The 19,940-nt window shown below is 43.5% G+C and overlaps 1 protein-coding gene across 2 annotated transcripts; it reads left to right on the top strand.

Moving 5' to 3' along the window:
* Positions 1-3,240: 3,240 nt before the first annotated feature.
* On the top strand, positions 3,241-11,133 carry cryba2b (crystallin, beta A2b). Of its 2 annotated transcripts, XM_066641014.1 has the most exons (5): positions 3,241-3,249; positions 7,504-7,658; positions 8,977-9,118; positions 9,976-10,118; positions 10,986-11,133. In XM_066641014.1, the coding sequence occupies exons 1-5, from the start codon at positions 3,241-3,243 to the stop codon at positions 11,131-11,133; spliced, it is 597 nt and encodes a 198-aa protein (XP_066497111.1). The 2 variants fall into 2 exon arrangements, with proteins under 2 accessions (XP_066497111.1, XP_066497110.1); XM_066641013.1 differs by lacking the exon at positions 3,241-3,249 and having other exon boundaries at positions 7,492-7,658.
* The last annotated feature ends 8,807 nt before the right edge of the window (positions 11,134-19,940 follow it).

Genomic DNA, 19,940 nt, shown 5'->3' with positions numbered 1-19,940 from the left:
CCCCTCTGTAAATATTGACCCAAGCTCTGATGCTAAACGCTTCTAACCGTCAGCGTCCTCACACGGCTGTACTGCACACTCATATCAGCCCTGTTTAAACAGCCGGACTCTATGACTTACAGTTTTATTTATTTACCCACTGTGCATTTTTTCAGTGCCAGGAAATTTAAAAAGTAATTATATTTAATGGAACTTTACAAAATAACAATGTTACAAAGACAAAGGGTTTTTCAGTACTGTTTTAGTGATAGAGACCAGGTCTCCCAGTTGCTAAGAATCCCACTTTTTCTGTAGCACTTAGCAAATAAATGACTTGTACGCAATGGCTGTTTTGATTGGAAATGGTGAACGTAGTCTTTATAGTGTTTTGAAGAGTGGAAATTCATATTACATTTTGTTAAATGTGGCTTGAGGGGCCGAAGTAAAAGGTCCCAATATATTCAGAAAGGACCTGTATATTGGGATTAATAACCGTTTCCAATTGTAATGATTTGATTATTTATACACTCTCCAGATACACACCAGTGTGATCCTAAACTCAGCAAACACACGCACCCTGGCGTAATACATTCTTATACACAGTTTTAAAAGGCTAAACAAGTGAAGACAAGCTATAAGGGGAGTCACAAAGGCTAATGTAGTTAACAAGATGTGCCACAAAGCTAATGTTGCTAACACCTTGAGTCACAAGGCTAATGTTGCTAACAAAAACAGTAGGCCTTCACCAGGTACTGTCAGTAATCTATAATAGATGTAAATATGTGGGTTCTCACACTGTATGACATTGTTTATAAACCTGGACACAGTTCAGATCTCATGATCACTGTTTTTAGCTACGATAATAAACACTCTGTCCAAACATTTGCTGCCACTGAACCCACTGTGAACAAAAAAACTACTTCAGTGGCGGACACCACGTGTGTATAATCTCCACAGAAATGTATAAATGCTATGGAGCATCTGTATATGAGCTTAAGGTAATTACGCCCAATGCCAACAGTTGGTTAAAGGGGTTATAAAGACAGTGGACTCTGGGCTGTGGAGCAGTGATGACTGTGATCCAGAACCTATCATCCAACACCAGCAACTGACTTCTGATCTGCCAACAAATCCACGCAGCAATGTTCTAATATCAGTTGTAAAGCCTTCACAAAAGAGTAGAAATAGTTACTATCAGAAATGACCTCCTGATAAATAACCTTCAGAAAAAATTATATATTATTTTATAGCTTATTTAAATATAAAAAAATAATTACAACAAAGACATAAATAATTTAAAATCTAGTTTGAAAGATATTAAAAATTATACAAAAAAAGCAATATGTTACATTACAAAACCATTAACAATTATACAATTACAGACAAAGATATAAAGGCAAAGTTGTGATGAGATTAAAATAAAGGCTTTCTCTGAACCCTGCCTTTAAAAGCCTTGCTGCTGTGACATAGAAATGATGGAGATACTGGGTTTTTTTGGCCTCTGGCTTTAGATTAGACAGAGAAGGCTCTGTGTACCTGGCAGATGTGATCACACACACACACACACACGCGTATAAAGGACATTCACGCAGCAGCTGCCACCTGTCTGAACCGCTGCAGGTCTGTCCTGAGGAGGATTAGTTTCCACGGAGACCCAAGGAAAACATGAGCAGGTCATTTAAAGAGCGCTGAGGATTCACAGTGACCAGGTTAATGTCAGACCACACACCCCTCACACCTGACCACACACAGCACTGTGAACAGAAACACACTCACACACAACATATTAAACACGGATCCGCCACAAGAACAAAACCACAGAGACGTGAGTGAAGAACGTTATAAATAAAATCACTGTGTAATTCAACAGATGTTTCTTTTCTTCTGGAAACGTCCGGTTCCACATTAAATGCTGCAGTAGCCTCAGGTGATTAATAAAGTTTATTCACCATTTAAGGTGGAACTGGACATTTACAAACTAACTATAGACACATGAGGGTTATATTAGTGCGGTGTTCTGCTTGTTATGAAGAAAAGGGACATAATGCACTGAAACTATATTAAACAATCGTAGAGATCAAAGGAAAAATACTGACATTTGTGGGTGTCTTGGTCACTGTGCTGCGTCTCGCCGGCGTCATAACCCTCCTCCACTCAAGGGCTCCAATGGGATTGGTTCTAATTGGTTTCATTTACAGCACTTTGGTCACAGTGACTTGTTTTATGTGCTTTGTAAATGATTTTTAAATTATTTCTACTTACTAAAGGACAGCTTGTGGAGTCCAGGTCTTGACGGGACAGAGCTGCTGTGGGGGAATAAGGAGTTTTAGACAGTATTAGGCATCTGTGTATATCACCACTGTTATTGTCAGTACACAGCCAATTCACCAGTGTTAGTGTTACATTGACACCGTTAGTGTAATAATTTAACACTCTCACTGTTAACGCTAATAGTGTTGATGTATTTACTGTTATTTACATAGACAGTGTATACAGTGTGTATATGTACCGCTATGAAGCAATTGTAAAGCCCCTCTGAGTTTTATTCTGAGTTTTACGGTAATCCAGTGACTGTGTGTGGTTACGTGTGTGTGGTTACGTGTCTGGGCTGTCGAACCGTGGCTGTATTAGGGACAGAGATGAAGCGCTGTCTGCAGCAGGGTGTTACTCTTCCTCCTCTGATGCAAATCACACATTTGCAAGTGAAATACAGCCAGAAACACAGAGCACAGCCCACTGTTACTGAGGCTGCGTGGAGGAGCTCCAGCCCACAGAGGTCAGAGGTCACGTACTGCTCAAATACAGTGTCAGGCAAAAGTCTGGACACCTGCTCTCAAGACTTATTTTCATTTTACTGTTTCTCTCTCTCTCTGACTGTGTCTTCTTTGCCTCCCGTTCCTCCCTCCCCCCCCCCCTCTCTCTCTCTCTCTCTCACACACACACACACACACATATACACATCCATACACACTGCTGCACTGAAGAGGAGTGGACTGAAGGTGGCGGTTTAATGGCGGATGGAAATGAGCTGCAATTTCACAGGAAAATGAGTCTGGAGATCAGATCAGATCATATCAGACACACAAAACACAGCTGGGCCTCCACACACACACCTGCCTTTAGGCAAACAGAACACACACACACACACACACACACACACACACACACACAGTAAATAAACACTTAACTGGTGTCTGGCTAAACCTGGAGGTTACTGGATTTAATAAAAGACGAGAAGGAGGAGGGGGAGGAGTTAATGCAATGAACACTGTGTTTAACCAGAGCTTTTAGCCAAACTCTCCTCCCCCTGTTACACTGCCACAGTCAAAGGTTATCGGACACACAGCAGTTTACAACATGTTTAATGCAAATTAACATTCTCTTATAAGTTTGCAATAAATAAAATATACACTTGTGTCCTCTTCTGTTCTCTGTTAAGAAAGTGATCACTGGTGTTTGACTTTGTTAATGGCTTTTCTGATGAAACACAGCAGGGGGCAGCTCTGAACACCCCACACTCCACCGAATAAGCTCTCACACGCACTCGGATACAAACACAGCGCCCCCAGCAGGACAGAGAGCGTAGTGCAACATTTTCACAGTGATAGACACACAGTTCTCTTTCTGCTCTGATTTGTTTCACTCTGCGCAGTGTGAACATGCACACACAGGGACTCCTCTATCAGCAGATTTACACCAAGGAAAATACATATTGATCTAAACAATTTCCGTATCCACCTCTAGAGCGCCTGTGGACAGAGGCAAAATTTTCATCTTTAGCTGGGGTCCTACTCTTTCCTCCTCTCTTTGCTCGCTAGCAGCAGACACAGTCACTGCCTTCTGGAGCAAGCAGCCAGTGTTAAGTCTGTCTCAGAGGTGGAGGGGGAAAAGAGACACACTTCCTTTCAATGACCCTCATCTCCAGTTGGTTTTCTCCTGCCTACAGTATAGAATGGACAGCAACTCCCAAGAATAAGTGGGAGATCACGTGACACGACCCACCAATCACAATGGATCACAATATAACGTCATTTAAAGAATATATCAGCAATGGTCATAACATTTCAGGATTTTGTTATTATTTGGTGTTATTTATGAGATTTATAAGAACTAAGAATACACTTAATTTCCAAACATAAGACTGTTACATTCTCTGAGCTGACAGGGGGATGGTGAGTGACGTCATAACCAGAGGGAGATAATGTGGGCGTGGCCTTCGTCTTCATTACTGAGCTGGCACTGCCATTTATTTTTACTTGTGGTAATATATTTATATAAATGAACCTGCTTAGTTTCAAATATATTAAACATTTCAATCAAAAAATGAAAACAATGCTCTTAAAAGCATTGGGAAAAACTGCTGTAAGTGTCCAAAACTTTAGTCAGACAGAGATTTTGATTGTTTCACGGTTGCTTCTGCGTCTTAATTAAAAGGCTGATTAAAACAGGAAAATGGGGGAATAGCATTACATTAAAAATGAGTTGTAGGAATGTGTTATTAATGGTTTATTTACAATCATTGGACTGTTACACAGTTTAATAGAGCTCACACCACTAGATGGCGCCACTCACATTGGCCCAACCTTCACAGACACGATTCCCACCACGAGTGGAGCTTTCTAGAACAGAGTGTATACACTGAAGGCTTCATCTATCAGCTGAAGGAAGGGCCGTATATATGTATTTATTTATAATTAGTCCAGATTAGAACCTGTATTAAGAACTCTCCCTCAGACTTCCTCTATGACACTGTGGCCCTGGTTCACAGCAGAATGAGCTGCTGACACTGAAGCTCAACAATAGCAGCTCTGGCCTCAGGGTGGAAAAGAGACAAACACTTTAAACGCTGGTACAAAAGCACGCCACAGAAAGAGATGGACAAAGTCAGCAACAATTAAACAAGCATTTTAAACACCAATTATTGTACCTGTTGTTTCATTCTGAACCCTTATTCTCTTCCCTGACCTCTCCTTTCCATCCCTCCTCATGCCTTTGACCACATTAAACAACCAGGTCTGGAAACGAGCCCTTTGTCCAGAAGGAGGCCTGGCCCAGGCACTGGACACCGTACGTCTCATGAACGTGAGACAGCGTCTGCGGGTCCAAACCAGTGATTGTGATGTCCTATTCCGAAAAGGACCGTTGTCAGAGATGGTAAAACAATATACACCCAGTGAGGGGACACTGGCCTGTCTCTCAGCTCCCGAACCCGCCCTTTCATGAACCCGCATGTGAGGACCACACGTGAGCAGTGTTTGGAGGGTTACTTTTAAAGTGTATTCCACTATAGAAAATGTATTCTGGAATACACTGGAATATTTCAACATTTTCCTACGTTTTAAAACAGTGTGAGAGCGTCAATAACACCCTGATTATTTAAGAAGAATATTCTGTTTTGTTCTCCTATTGTAACAACAAGTTGAATATATGAGTTTACAACAAGGGGTTAACACAATTATTGGATGTAAACACAAAAGATATTCAGTGATTTGTGTCGTAAAATTAAAAAGAAAGAAAATAACACACTCCACGTTATTTCCACAGTTCATTAAAAGCAACAAATATTAGACAAAATATAAAATACAGGGTCAAAGGTCAGAGTCAAAAGTCACAGGACACCCTTTTATTTCAGAACACAAAGGGAAAATCACATCTGAATACCCCGGTGAGTAATGGGTGAGGGGCCTATGTTTGAGAACATGTCCAGAACATGGCCGCCATCTTGAAAGCCTCCATATTGGATCAAGGGCAAGTTTTTCCAATGTGAAGATTGGATATGATTTCCAAAAGCGGTTTTCTTTTAGAAAGAACGTGAGGTTGGATAATGATGTACTTGGGAGTGAATCGTGGTGTAACTGTGAGTGAGGAAAAGGTTAAACTCGATATTATTGGTTCATATTATTGTCCTCCGCCTGCTGATGCACGAAGGTGTCGTCACGAATCAGAAGACCATTTAGAGACGAGTACAGTTCATAGATCATGGCTCATGACTCAGCACAAATCAGCAGAAATGAGAAACTATAACACGACGTAGACCATTATCGAACAACGTTGAAGATTAGTTATAGTTTCAGGATGATTTTACTGTCCTTAAAGTATTAAAATGACTCTGATCGGGACTCAGGGACACAAGTATTTTTAACCTTCAATCCCTATGAGATTCACTGAACCCTGACTAATCTGATTCAGTTCAATACTCACATGGCACTTTTCCACTTCAAGGCTCTCTACTCCCCTCGACTCAACTCTACTCTGCTCCTCCACCAGGTGAATCAGGTCCTGGTTCTGGAGGCGGGTTCTTGTTTAGTGGCTGTTCTCTCGTGGTTCAGAGCGAGGCGAGTAGGGACTAAACCGTGGCGTGTAAACCTTGCAGAGCGCTGATCGTCCAGAGAGAGTCGTCACTCTACGCCACGCAACGCAGACGACCAGCACCAACTCTCCATCTTTTTGTGACATCATCAGAAAAGCACAAGATGTTTTACAGGCAGTTTAACTCAGTCACAGTGTAGATTTTTCTAGTTTTAAAGTCAGCCTGAATGCGAAAACCGGATGAATAAAGGTCTTGGTTTTAAATTTACTTTATGTATGTTTTGGAGTGGACAAGATTAATCAAAGTTCAGTGACTGATTGGCATGGTCGGGCACAAATACTGGATTCTGACATTGCTACCTCGCCCCGAAGCGCCGGGCCTAATCTCCCACAGTTCTGCTATTCTCTGCTGCGTCCAATGGGAGCAGGCAGTGGTTCGGGGGCATTATGGCCGTGTTTTTGATGAGTCAGTGGGTCTGAGAGCCGGACAAAGGGCCGCTCCGAGCTCCACAAAGGCGGTGGTTAATGCACTTTTTCTGTGAGCGGCTGCTGAGTGTGCAGCTCGGCCAGGGGCCATACGCTATAAAAGCAGCCGCCCCACGGCTGGGCCGCTGCATTCATTATAACGGATCTGTCCCACGTCAGTGCGTGAGTATCCACACCGCTGTCCACCCGAAACACTGGGCCTCCTCCAGCACTGCAGCGTTCACAGGGAAACGCTCTCAACGCAAACTCTATCTATCTATCTATCTATCTATCTATCTATCTATCCTTCACACTCAACACAACAGCTTTGTCCAGGACTTTTCCCCCCTTCTCTCTTAAAGCAACAGTAGGTAGTATTTTTACTTTAAAATTACAGCTTCAGAATCATTGTGATGATCCACTGAACTGTAAAAGAGAGAACAGAACCTCTGACATTGCATCTCCAGGCTCAGCACTGCAGAAACTGCACTATGTGACTTTTGGAGGAGGGTAGGAAACCACCCCCACTCCTTCTTGATTTTGGGACAGTGCTGTATTTACTCTGAATTCCTCACTGCAGCTGTAGGGGGAGCCCAGGAGCACAAATATCAAATCTTACTTAGTGTTGCTTTAATGTACAACGCTGTAGAACATGGAGTCTCAGATAGTTTACATGGTGATATTTATTTCTCTCTGTCTCTCTCTATGCTACAGAAAGCTCAGTGAAGGAGGGCAGCCATGAACCCGCAGCAGCAGATGGAGCAGAGGGGACAGTGCCAGTGGAGGATCACTGTCTTCGAGGAGGAGTACTTCCAGGGTAAAAGCTGCGAGTTTACCATGGAGTGCCAGAACATTCTGGACAGAGAATTCAGAAAGATCCGCTCCATCAAGGTGGAGAACGGCCCGTAAGTCCCTTGCCTTCACCTTCACAGGACTTCACTCACATACTTGATTTTTAAAGAAGCTCAATGCAGATAGCGGCACAGTGGAGCAGCAAGTAGTGTCTCTGTCACAGCTCCAGGGTCCTGGAGGTTGTAGGTTCGAGTCCCGCTCCGAGTGACTGTCTGTGAGGAGTGTGGTGTGTTCTCCCTGTGTCTGCGTGGGTTTCCTCCGGGTGACTGTCTGTGAGGAGTGTGGTGTGTTCTCCCCGTGTCTGCGTGGGTGTCCTCCGGGTGACTGTCTGTGAGGAGTGTGGTGTGTTCTCTCTGTATCTGCGTGGGTTTCCTCCAGGTGACTGTCTGTGAGGAGTGTAGTGTGTTCTCTCTGTATCTGCGTGGGTTTCCTCCAGGTGACTGTCTGTGAGGAGTGTAGTGTGTTCTCTCTGTATCTGCGTGGGTTTCCTCCGGGTGCTCCGGTTTCCTCCCACGCTCCAAAAACACATGTTGGTAGGTGGATTGGAGACTCAAAAGTGTCCTTAAGTGTGAGTGTGTGAGTGTGTGTTGCCCCCTCCAGGGTGTGTTCCTGCCTTGCACCCAGTGATTGTGGGTAGGCTGTGGACCCACTGCCACCCTGAACTGGATAAGGGTCACAGACAATGAATGAATGCAGATAAAATAAAGGAGCCCATAGATCAAAACAGAGAGCGGCTGTAATCATCAGAAAAACCTGACACTAATGAGACTGTAGCAGAGTGTGTGTATGTGTCAGAGGCCAGCAGCTGCTTTACTACAGCCCACAAACACACATGCACCCGTGCGCACGCACACACACACACACACACACACACACACACACACACACACAGATAAGCTGATAAAGAAACAGTGCAGCTCCATTCAGCCGCTTCACGACACGTGATGTTTGCCTTTCATTTGTGTCCTGATCAGCAGAGCTTTCACTAAAGCCTTGTAAGGACACACACACACTGCTTTGTGTGGAGTAACACACAAATGCATGCATGCGCACACACACACACACACTCACACCCCAAAATTTTATCCTAATGCTTCTGAATGTACTACAATTTTAATTTTAATTAAATGCAGGGTGTGTCACATTTATTATTAATATTTCTATAATTATTGCTGCTACTGCTACAATAATGTTTTATTTAACTATAATTACAAAGCGCATTGTAACTAAACATCTGTTTTACAGGTGATCATTTATAGCTAGTTTTTATTTTGGGGAAATAAATTGTAATGAACTAAATAAACATGGAATTTTGACACACTTATGGTCATACTCTCTCACTCTCTCTCTCTCTCTCTGTCTCTCTTTTAGCTGGGTTGGTTATGAGTATCCTGAGTTCCAGGGTCAGCAGTTCGTTCTGGAGAAGGGAGATTATCCCTGTTATCAGGCCTGGAGTGGGAACAGCAGCTACAGGACAGAGCACCTACTGTCCTTCAGACCCATCAAGTGCGCTGTGAGTCCCACACCATCACACACACATTCACACAGACAACAACATCGCAAGACTTTGGTGATGAGACTTAAGGTGTAAAAGCCCTGGAATTTGAGACGCACCTCATGGACACGAATCATTCATTCATTTATTCACTCACTCAACCATTCACAAATTTACTCATAAACTCACTAATAACTTATTCACTCATATTTAGCAGTCAAAGCATTCTCCACAAGGGGGCGCCATTATCACTCTAACAGCTTTTTGTGCTTCCCAGGCTGTATTTTTGTGTCAGTGGCACTGGAGCTGATTTACATCTGTTTAACAGCTTTTATACCCCCCCACCCCATGTCTTTATGCCCCCAAGGCTCCAGAGAAGGCCCTGCATAGCCCCCACTTAATTAAACCTACACACAATCTACCACACACTTCATAAACCCTCCGTAAAACTACACACTCTCTTGTGTCCGCATAGAGACGGAAGAGTAACTCATCCAACGTCTTCAAACATTTAGACAATACACAACAACACATTAAACACACACCGCACAGCAAATACACACCATGCAGGGTGTGTGGGCCTGTGCCGTATGCTCACAGTCACCACACTGTACAAGACAAACACACACACCAAATACACACCATAGAATATATTGATATGCCAAACACACACAAGAGAGACACACAACTTTAAAGCAGGTACAGACAAGACCACACCACACAAAAGAAAGGTACACTATATGTGTATAATAAACAGCATGGTGTCTAAGAGACTCTCTCTCTCTCTCTCTCTCTCTCTCACACACTCTCTCTCTCTCTCTCTCACTCTCTCTCTCTCTCTCTCTCTCTTTCTCTCTCTCTCTCTGTGTGTGTAGAATCACAGTGACAGTAAGGTGACTCTCTACGAGTGTGAGGATTTCCAGGGCCGGAAGTTCGAGGTGTGTGATGACTACCCGTCTCTGCAGGCCATGGGTTGGTGCAGCAAGGAGGTGCCATCAATCAAAGTCAACTCTGGAGCGTAAGCCACACCCCTTCTCATTCCCATACAAACACACACACTCCCTCTTTTACTCGTATGCAAACAGACACACACACACACACACACACACACACACTTTTATGTGTAAATTGTGGGGACATTACAAAGCTACTTTTATTAAAAAAAAATTTTTTTAACAGCATATAAACAGTTAAACAGTAAAATAAAGTGCAGGGAAAACAAAGAAGCCCAAGAAGGCATTTTCCTGCTGAGAATAAAACAATAGATCAAAGATTCAAAGAGAAGATGATTGATTTACACAGTTCAACCCTGAAACTAACCTTAACCCAAATCTAATTTAAAACGTCTCCAGCTTAAAATGTAATTCTGCACATTGTGGGACCCACCAGGAAGACACCCCCCACTGTTTGAGTGTGTAAACAGGTTTCAGTCCCCACAGTGTGATATACTCCTGGTACACACAAACACACACACACACACACACACACATACACACACACACACAGTAGGTGCCGAGTGAATACTGAAGCTGGTTTAGTCTGTTGTCTGTGGTTCTTAAAGGAACCTTTTAATTACTGGTTCTATGTGGCGTCAATAATGGATTCACTATTGTCATGAGTTAAAAAAACCCTGTGTAAACTGCAGCACAGAATAGAGGCGCGCCGTGTGGATTAAACAAACACAATCAATAGTACAATGACTAACGACTCTAATAAAGCTAAGACTAGTCTTTGTTTTCAGAGATGATCCTCGTTATTAATTAATTTTTTAATAAACGTATTGTTGTGACACATGAATATTACATCATTCCTCACTTCAAATTCTAATATTCAAATTAGATTATTAATGCATTGATGTATTGATAATATTTCTCTCTCTCTGCAGCTGGGTGGCCTATCAGTTCCCCGGTTACCGTGGTTACCAGTACATCCTGGAGAGAGACAGACACCAAGGAGAGTTCAGAAACTACAACGAGTTCAGCACCCAGGCCCACACCAACCAGGTCCAGTCTATCCGCAGAATCCAGCATTAAACCCCGCCTCCCCCCAGAACACCTGCAACCCCCCCCCACCCTCCTAAAAAAAGCCCCCCCCCCCTCCCTACCTCCCATCTAAATACCTTCCTCCAATCTCACACCAATGTATTTCAAAACACAATAAAGACTTTGCTTAAATTCTGGAACAAACACAGGCTGTCAATTCTTTTGCTTTTTTAAATAAAGACAAATGCTTCATTAAAACGTTGGACCTGATAATTGTCTCCACGACACACGATGGGACAAACGTTCTCAGGAAAATAAATGCGTTATCAACAGGAGAATAACACAGTGCTTCTTCTTCTTGCAGCGTTTTCTCGTGGACTGTTTTATAGCTTTTTTATTTTGTTATTCTCCAGGGGTCTATCTTCTAGAGGTAATTTCCTAGTTGTATTTTTATAGCTGTATTTTCTTCGAGATCATGTTTTCAGAGCGGCCTTTTCCTAATAGTGTTTTAGTGTTATTTTTCCTAGTAATATATTTCTAATGGTAAATCTACAGCCACTATTTTTTCTACTCTTCTGTCTCTTTTAGGGTTTTTTTTCTAGAGGTAACTGGTATATTTTAGTGGTCTTTTCTAGTGCTGTTTCCTTTTTTTTCCACTTTGTTTCTAATAGTAATTTTTATTATTTTCTAACGATTTTAAAAAGAATACAGCAGCATGAAAAAAAAAGAGAAATGAGGTGGTGATAAAATCACTGAAGGTAATTCATCTTCTGTAAACACTTCATTCTGGTCAGGGACGTCGTGGGTCTGGCGCCTACTCACAATCACCTGGTGCCATCCATCCTGGACATCACACACACTGCCTCACACACACACACACTCACTCAGAGTGTATCACCCCAGAGAATAGAGTTCCACTGCTCCTCAGCCCCATTGGGATGAGGAGGGTGTGATGGAGGTTGTTTCCCTCTACTCAGTACTGGGCTGGGAACTCATGCTCATGTGCAGCTGCTCCAGAACACATCCCATTTCACTGAAAGCTAGTCTGAGGAGATCTGTGTCAAGAATTAAGCTAAAGAAATTCACTCATTATGAGATTAAGTGTACACGCACACACACACACACACACACACACACACACACACACACACAGACTCACACACAGCGCTCTGGATCCTGCTCAGATTCCGTGTCCTGTTTGCTGTTTGTTTGTGGTGGAAGCTGCACACACCCAAAAAACTGATTCAGAATCAGATGATAGAAGTGAACAGTTGCTAAGGGCACACACACCTACACACACACACACACACACACACACACACACGCAAACCCAGTCCAGGATCTCCTAATAAATGTTCAACTACACACACCTTTCACAAATATACACTTCTCTCCCAGCGTCTTAAAAAGTGCAGAGTGTGTGTGAGTGTGTGTGAGTGTGTGTGAAACACTTCTCGCTGCAGGAGGGAGATAAAACACTGGGTGAGTCTTTCTGCGCTTCTTTAGAACGACAACAAAAATCAATGAACTGAATTATTCACAGGTTATTACTTCTCTATTACATAAGAGTAGAGATGAATAGAAACGCTACATTTCAATCCTCTTCAGAAAAAAAGGGTGTGTTTAGCTTCTGTGTCTGATTTCATGTCAAAATACTTAATTATTCAGTGTACGAAATGCACCTGGTTATTACCACCCTGTTACATATTAATAGAACTGAATAGAGGATGAGTTTTAATTCACTTGAAAAAGATGATGCGTTTGTTTTTTTTTAAATATGTCAAATCTGTTTGACTTCAAAGTCAGTGAACTCTACTTTAACGTTTTTAATCGTGAGGAGAGTGAAAACTGTGTAAATGACATACATTTAACTACTTCCATTTACAAATTCATGTGCGTATGGATTATAAATGTATAAGTGTGTATTAGGAATACGTTGCTTTGGAAGATGTTTATTTTCCTGAAATGAATATCTCTACTTTTACTTTTATACTTTAACGTACTTCAAAGAATCGCTATTTTTTTGTTTACTCTGCTACGGAAGCCCTAAAAGGCCATGATTTGGGCATCATTTTTTTCTGATTTACCGTGACAACCACGATATAAATATTTTTAATTGTTTTTTCAAGATCTATAATTATTAACTGCTTACACACAATATCACAAATGTTTTTTCCATTTAACGAATAAATGCATCAGAATATCAGTAAAAACCCTTTATTTTCTAGATTTAATGATTGAATTCGTTTGATTTCTGGAAAAACTAATCACAAGCAGATTATCTGTTTAATGAATCTAAGATTAACTCTGATACACGACATCCTTTAGAGCCGTGTCAGAGGAGCCGGAGAAAAGTGAGCTGCACAGTAAATGGTCTTTGATCAAGGCTCTACACGAGCGGCTTATTTCAGAAAACAATTGTGGGTTTGGGTTTAACCCTTTTTTATTCACCTTTAACCAAAGTCAATTTTAGATGTGAAGCACCTGAAGCGTTCACACACTGACACAGCATTTTCACTCACTCACTCAATACATATTCAATGACTCACTCAGTTAGAATCTTCACCACAAGGGGGTGCCATTGTGCTGCACATCAGTGTCACTGTGTCCTTGTTTAAGGTTGAACTGACTGTGTTTACAGTGCACTAATCTTTTTCAGCTGAGGATCTCCAGGGATCAGAGACTCAAACCTCCGCCACTGGAAACTGCAGCTCTCCAGCGCTGTGTTCATTCATTCATTCTCAGGGACTGGCCCCGCCCACTACTCACCACACCAATCACAGCTGGCTGTGGAGGGTTTAAAAGAGGCAGAGTTGCTGGTACACTCTGTGTCGCATGTAAGTGCAGGCGGTATAAACTCCACAGAACAGCGTCAAACACATGCTCTGGAGCAGCTGCATATGAGCCTACGGTTTCCACTAAGGTTTCAGCTGGAGGGGTATAAACCTCTCCCAGCCGTGGAGTAGTGGAGCTGTGTTCTCTGGAGAGATGGAGCTCCATCTACAACCTTTGGGACGAGTTGGAGTAGAGTGTGTCGTCCAGAAGAGATCAGCACCTGACCTCACTATTGTTCTCATGTGTGAATGCCATCAAATCCTCACAGCAATGTTCAGATAAATGTTCTTCAGACTGGGAATTATGTCACGTACTGACAGCTGGTCCAAACCCTTTAGACAGAAGTGTTAAAGGAACACTAGATAAGATTCATGTTTACAGCACTGTACTTAAATCAATGGGGAGGGGTACAGAGTGGAGTTTCCGCAGTGCTGAGCCCAGAGCGGCAATGACAGAGGCACTGTTCTCCCTATTACAGCAATGAGTGAGTGTGTATATGTGAGTGACTGAGGACATATGAATGTGAATATGTTTGCGAGTGTGTGAGTATATATGAGTATAAATGTACAAATGAGTATGTGAGCGAGTGAGTGAATGGGTATGTGAGTGAGTATGTGAGCGAGTGAGTGAATGGGTATGTGAATGGGTATGTGAGCTAGTGAGTGAATGGGTATGTGAGTGAGTGAGTATGTGAGCGAGTGTGTGAATGGGTATGTGAGTGAGTGAGTATGTGAGCGAGTGTGTGAATGGGTATGTGAGTGAGTGAGTATGTGAGCGAGTGTGTGAATGGGTATGTGAGTGAGTGAGTATGTGAGCGAGTGTGTGAATGGGTATGTGAGTGAGTATGTGAGCGAGTGAGTGAATGGGTATGTGAATGGGTATGTGAGCTAGTGAGTGAATGGGTATGTGAGTGAGTAAGTATGTGAGCGAGTGTGTGAATGGGTATGTGAGTGAGTGAGTATGTGAGCGAGTGTGTGAATGGGTATGTGAGTGAGTGAGTATGTGAGCGAGTGTGTGAATGGGTATGTGAGTGAGTGAGTATGTGAGCGAGTGTGTGAATACGTATGTGAGTGAGGGAGTGAATGGCTATGTGAGTGAGTATGTGAGCAAGTGAGTGAATGGGTATGTGAGTGAGTATGTGAGCGAGTGAGTGAACGGGTATGGGAGTGAGTATGTGAGCAAGTGAGTGAATGAGTGAGTGAGAGAGTATGTGAGTGAGTGAGTGAGTGAGTGAGTGAATGGATGAGTGAGAGAGTATGTGAGCGAGTGAGTGAATGGGTATGTGAGTGAGTGAGTATGTGAGCGAGTGAGTGAATGGCTATGTGAGTGAGTGAGTATGTGAGCGAGTGAGTATGTGAGTAAGTGAGTGAATGGGTGAGTGAGTATGTGAGCGAGTGAGTGAATGGGTGAGTGAGAGAGTATGCGAGTGAATGGGTGAGTGAGAGAGTATGTGAGTGAGTGAGTGAATGGGTGAGTGAGAGAGTATGTGAGTGAGTGAGTGAGTGAGTGAATGGGTGAGTGAGAGAGTATGTGAGCGAGTGAGTGAGTGAGTGAATGGGTGAGTGAGAGAGTATGTGAGTGAGTGAGTGAGTGAATGGGTGAGTGAGAGAGTATGTGAGTGAGTGAGAACATGCGTATGTGAATGAGGAGTGATTATATGAGAGTGAGTGAATGAGTGAATTAGAAGCCAGTTCCACAGGGTTTCCCCCACTGTCCGGAGTGTGTGGTGTGTGATCTGTAGAGTCCGGTGCCGTGTGTGTGACGGAGGGCGAGGGTTAACGATGACCGCAGGGTGTGAATTCTGGGGTGAAATCTGTATTCTGGAGCTCCTTCTCCAGGTCAGAGCCGTGGAAGCTGAGACAAACATCGGTGATAAAGGTCTCATAAGAACGGCGCGGCTCTTTTGTTGTGAGCTGGGCTCAGGACGTTTTAATAACGTTATCAATCATCTTTCATTTCAGCGCGAGGCGGAGCCCGTCTGGTTTTCGGGGCTTGTTTTAAGTTGCCTGCGAACTGTGTGAAAGCCTCAGGCAGCTAAAGCAAGTCTGGAACGCCATAGACAACCACTACAGTGGATACACAAACACAACACAACACACACACTGTAGTAGTTACACAAACACACACACACACACCAGAGCAGATATACAATCAAACACAACACACACGCTGTAGTAGTTACACAAACACAAACACACACTGGAGAGGACATACAATCAAACACAGCACACACTGCAGAGAATACACAACACAACACAACACACACGCACACACTGGAGAGGACATACATCCAAACACAACAAACATACATTTCAGCAGACACACATGCAAACACAACACACACACTGCAGTAGTTACACAAACACAACACACACACTGCAGTACATACACAAACAAACACAAACCAACACAACACAACACACACACACACTGGAGAGGACATACAATCAAACACAACACACACACTGGAGAGGACATACAATCAAACACAACACACACACTGTACTAGTTACACAAACACACACACACACACAAACACAAACACAGAAGGAGATATACAATCAAACACAACACACACACTGCAGTACATACACAAACCAACACAACACACACACACACACACACTGCAGTAAATACACAAACCAACACACACACACACTGCCACAGAAGCAAAAACAGAACACTGCTGGTGAGCAATGAGGAGTGAAAAGGGAGCAGTGAGAACATCTGCAACAACAACAGTGTGATATAAACTCAGTGTGATGTAAAACTACTGTGTGGACTTGCTTCTTTATATTTGTTCTTTAAATCAAACACTTTTCCATCAAAATAAGCTTCATGAACATTGTCAAAGAAACGAATGCTTAGTTTCACTGAGGGACGGTGAAAACCAAAGGAAATCACCTTTCAGGGCTTTCGTGAAGGTTTCGAAGAAAAACATCTTTAGATTTGTGCTAGAGCTACGAGACGATTTAAACCCAAATTACTCATCACCTGTTCCCCTCCACATCAAGCCTCTAACCCACCATCCAGGGAGGAGAGAAGACAGTGCCTCCTTGAAGATGTCTGAAGTCCCACTTCTGTTAACACAATGCCACTGGACTCCTCCACACCCAAAGTAGTGCACAGTGTAAGTCATAAACTAATGGTTTCTGCACTGTATTTCTGATAATAAAACCATTTATATTCTTCATGTCTCAGTGAAAGTACGGCGCTGTCTGGGTGTAGTAGTGTTAGTTTTATAATCTGTAAAATGCAGTATGTAGGGAATAGGGTGCTATTTGGGATGCAGCCTGAGCTCCTCTCTACTCACTGACACCATGGGGCGGAACAGGGCTCTGTGTACAAACGTGACGTGGATGAATGTGTTAGGGTTCCTCACTAACTTTAACATAAATGAGAACAAAATGTTTTGACAGAAACAAAAACAATAAGTCAGTGTAAACATGAGCGTTTTATTTGAGTTGTGTTTATGACTAAGGCTCCAAAATGGCAGCCATTATTCACAGTGACGTCACGTGAAACCCAGGGATACGGGTCCCTTGCAGCTCCAGTGCTAAACTAAAAAAAGGCAAACCTCAGACTACAGACCTGTCTCAGCTGATGGACTCCATCTGAGTGAAGAACGGACGACTTCCTCTAAACACTGTGTGCTTTATACGACGATGTGTGTGATGTTGATGTAAAGCTTCACTGTTCTGTAATAAAAATGGTGTGTAATCTAAATACCGAGGTGAATTGAAGGCAGTAGGGCAATAAATATAGTAATAAATATTTACAACATTCATTCATTCATTGTCTGTAACCCTTATCCAGTTCAGGGCGGCGGTGGGTGTGGAACCTACCCAGAATCACTGGGCACAAGGCGGGAACGCACCCTGGAGGGGGCGCCAGTCCTTCCCAAGGCAACACACACTCACACATTCACTCACACCTATGGACACTTTTGAGTCTCCAATCCACCTACCAACATGTGGTTTTGGAGCATGGGAAGAAACCGGAGCACCCGGAGGAAACCCACACAGACACAGGGAGAACACACCACACTCCTCACAGACATTCACCCGGAGGAAACCCACACAGACACAGAGAGAACACACCACACTCCTCACAGACATTCACCCGGAGGAAACCCACGCAGACACAGGGAGAACACACCACACTCCTCACAGACATTCACCCGGAGGAAACCCACACAGACACAGAGAGAACACACCACACTCCTCACGGACAGTCACCCGGAGGAAACCCACACAGACACAGAGAGAACACACCACACTCCTCACGGACAGTCACCCGTAGGAAACCCACGCAGACACAGGGAGAACACACCACACTCCTCACAGACAGTCACCCGGAGGAAACCCACGCAGACACAGAGAGAACACACCACACTCCTCACAGACAGTCACCCGGAGGAAACCCACACAGATACAGAGAGAACACACCACACTCCTCACAGACAGTCACTCGGAGGAAACCCACGCAGACACAGAGAGAACACACCACACTCCTCACAGACAGTCACCCGGAGGAAACCTAGGGTTAGGATTATTATTTATTTATTTTCATGCCAATGTAAACAATGTTAATAAAAATATAAAATGAGAAAAACTAATCTGTTCTTGTTTACTGTAGTGGTGAGGCATGTTTAGGCTGTGGTCAGTTGACTGTGGTTGGAATTCATTTTGACCAATGGCTAATGAAGATGCAGGTAGTGGACCAATAGCTGCAGTGAGAAGGCGGGACTTAAAAAGATGCAATTAATGCTGTATAAATCCACACAAACTTTGTGTGGATTTTAGAAGTGAACCAAATCAGAGTGAATCCCCAGCCATTTCACACAAATTAGAAATCTCAGCCCAACGAAAAGGTCATATCCCAAGGTGAGGACATGTTCGGGAAAAAGAGGACGTATGGTCACCTCCACTAAGGGCAAGGGAAGTAGGCTGGTGATCGAAAGGGCACTGGTTTAATCTCGAAGACCTGCAGAAACATTGGTGGTGGGGGAAGTGAAGGAACAGCACTGTCTCCTCCCTTAATATCCACGGCTGTAGTGCCCTTAAGCAAGAGGCTGCCCACTGCTTTGTGTGTGTGTGTGTGTGTGTGTGTGTTCACTGCCCCTTCACAGTAACCTTGGACATACGAATAAAACATTTATATTATATACGGAGCATTATATAACGTTTCACATACATTGACCAGCCACAAGATTATAACCATTGACATTTGAAGTAAGACTGATGACGTGCAGTGCCCCCTGGGTCTGACCGTGGGTGGTGCTTTTAGGGTTAAACTTGTTCTTTCTTTCACGCCCCTGCGCCAAAACAACTCAGCCAAAGTAAACAGTGATGTGTGTGTGTGTGTGTGTGTGTGTGTGTGTGTGTGTGTGTGTGAGAATGGTTAATCAAGATCATAAAGAGGTTTTTAGATTTACAGCAGCTCCGGTTTAAAATGTTCCTGTTTGGCCGCGCGCGCTGGAGCGTGTGTTAAAGGCAAACAGCGCGCGCAGGACCTGCTGTGTGTACAGAGAGGTAAAGAGGCGGAAAGGAGAGAGAGGGGGGGGGGGTGGTCTGAACCGGTTTCCATGTCAAACACTTCAATTCTCCATAGAAACCTGCGATCTGCGCGCGGAAACTTTATTAAAGACAGATACTGTGGAGAGATAAGAACCCCCCCTCAATCTCTCTTATCTCTCTCTCTCTCTCTCTACTTCTCCCCAGTCTCTCACTCTTTTCTCTCTCCCTGTCCCCTCTGTACTCTTTCTCTCTCTCTCACTCTCTCTCTCTCCTCGTTCTTTTCACGTTCTATCCATCTCTCTCCCCCACTTCTCCCCAATCTCTCACTCTTTACTCAACACTATTCTCTCTCTCTCTCTCTCTCTCTCTCTCTGTTCTCGCCCCCCCCCCCTCTCTCCCTCTCAGTATTGTGCAGCGGGTCGGAGATGACAGGGGTAAATTGCTCCTTTAATTAAGGCGATGCTGGAGAGGAAATTGCGCTCTGAATATTGGCTCAGAGATGGC

Source organism: Hoplias malabaricus, chromosome 12 (assembly GCF_029633855.1).
Source record: "Hoplias malabaricus isolate fHopMal1 chromosome 12, fHopMal1.hap1, whole genome shotgun sequence".
Classification (NCBI taxonomy): Eukaryota; Metazoa; Chordata; class Actinopteri; order Characiformes; family Erythrinidae; genus Hoplias; species Hoplias malabaricus.
This window is presented reverse-complemented; position numbering and strand designations above follow the sequence as displayed.

Coding starts and splice junctions, on each gene's coding strand:
- cryba2b (XM_066641013.1), top strand. CDS start 7,492: ATGAACCCGCAGCAGCAGATGGAGCAGAGGGGACAGTGCCAGTGGAGG. Junction 7,659..8,976: donor ATCAAGGTGGAGAACGGCCC/GTAAGTCCCTTG, acceptor TCTCTCTTTTAG/CTGGGTTGGTTATGAGTATC. Junction 9,119..9,975: donor TCAGACCCATCAAGTGCGCT/GTGAGTCCCACA, acceptor CTGTGTGTGTAG/AATCACAGTGACAGTAAGGT.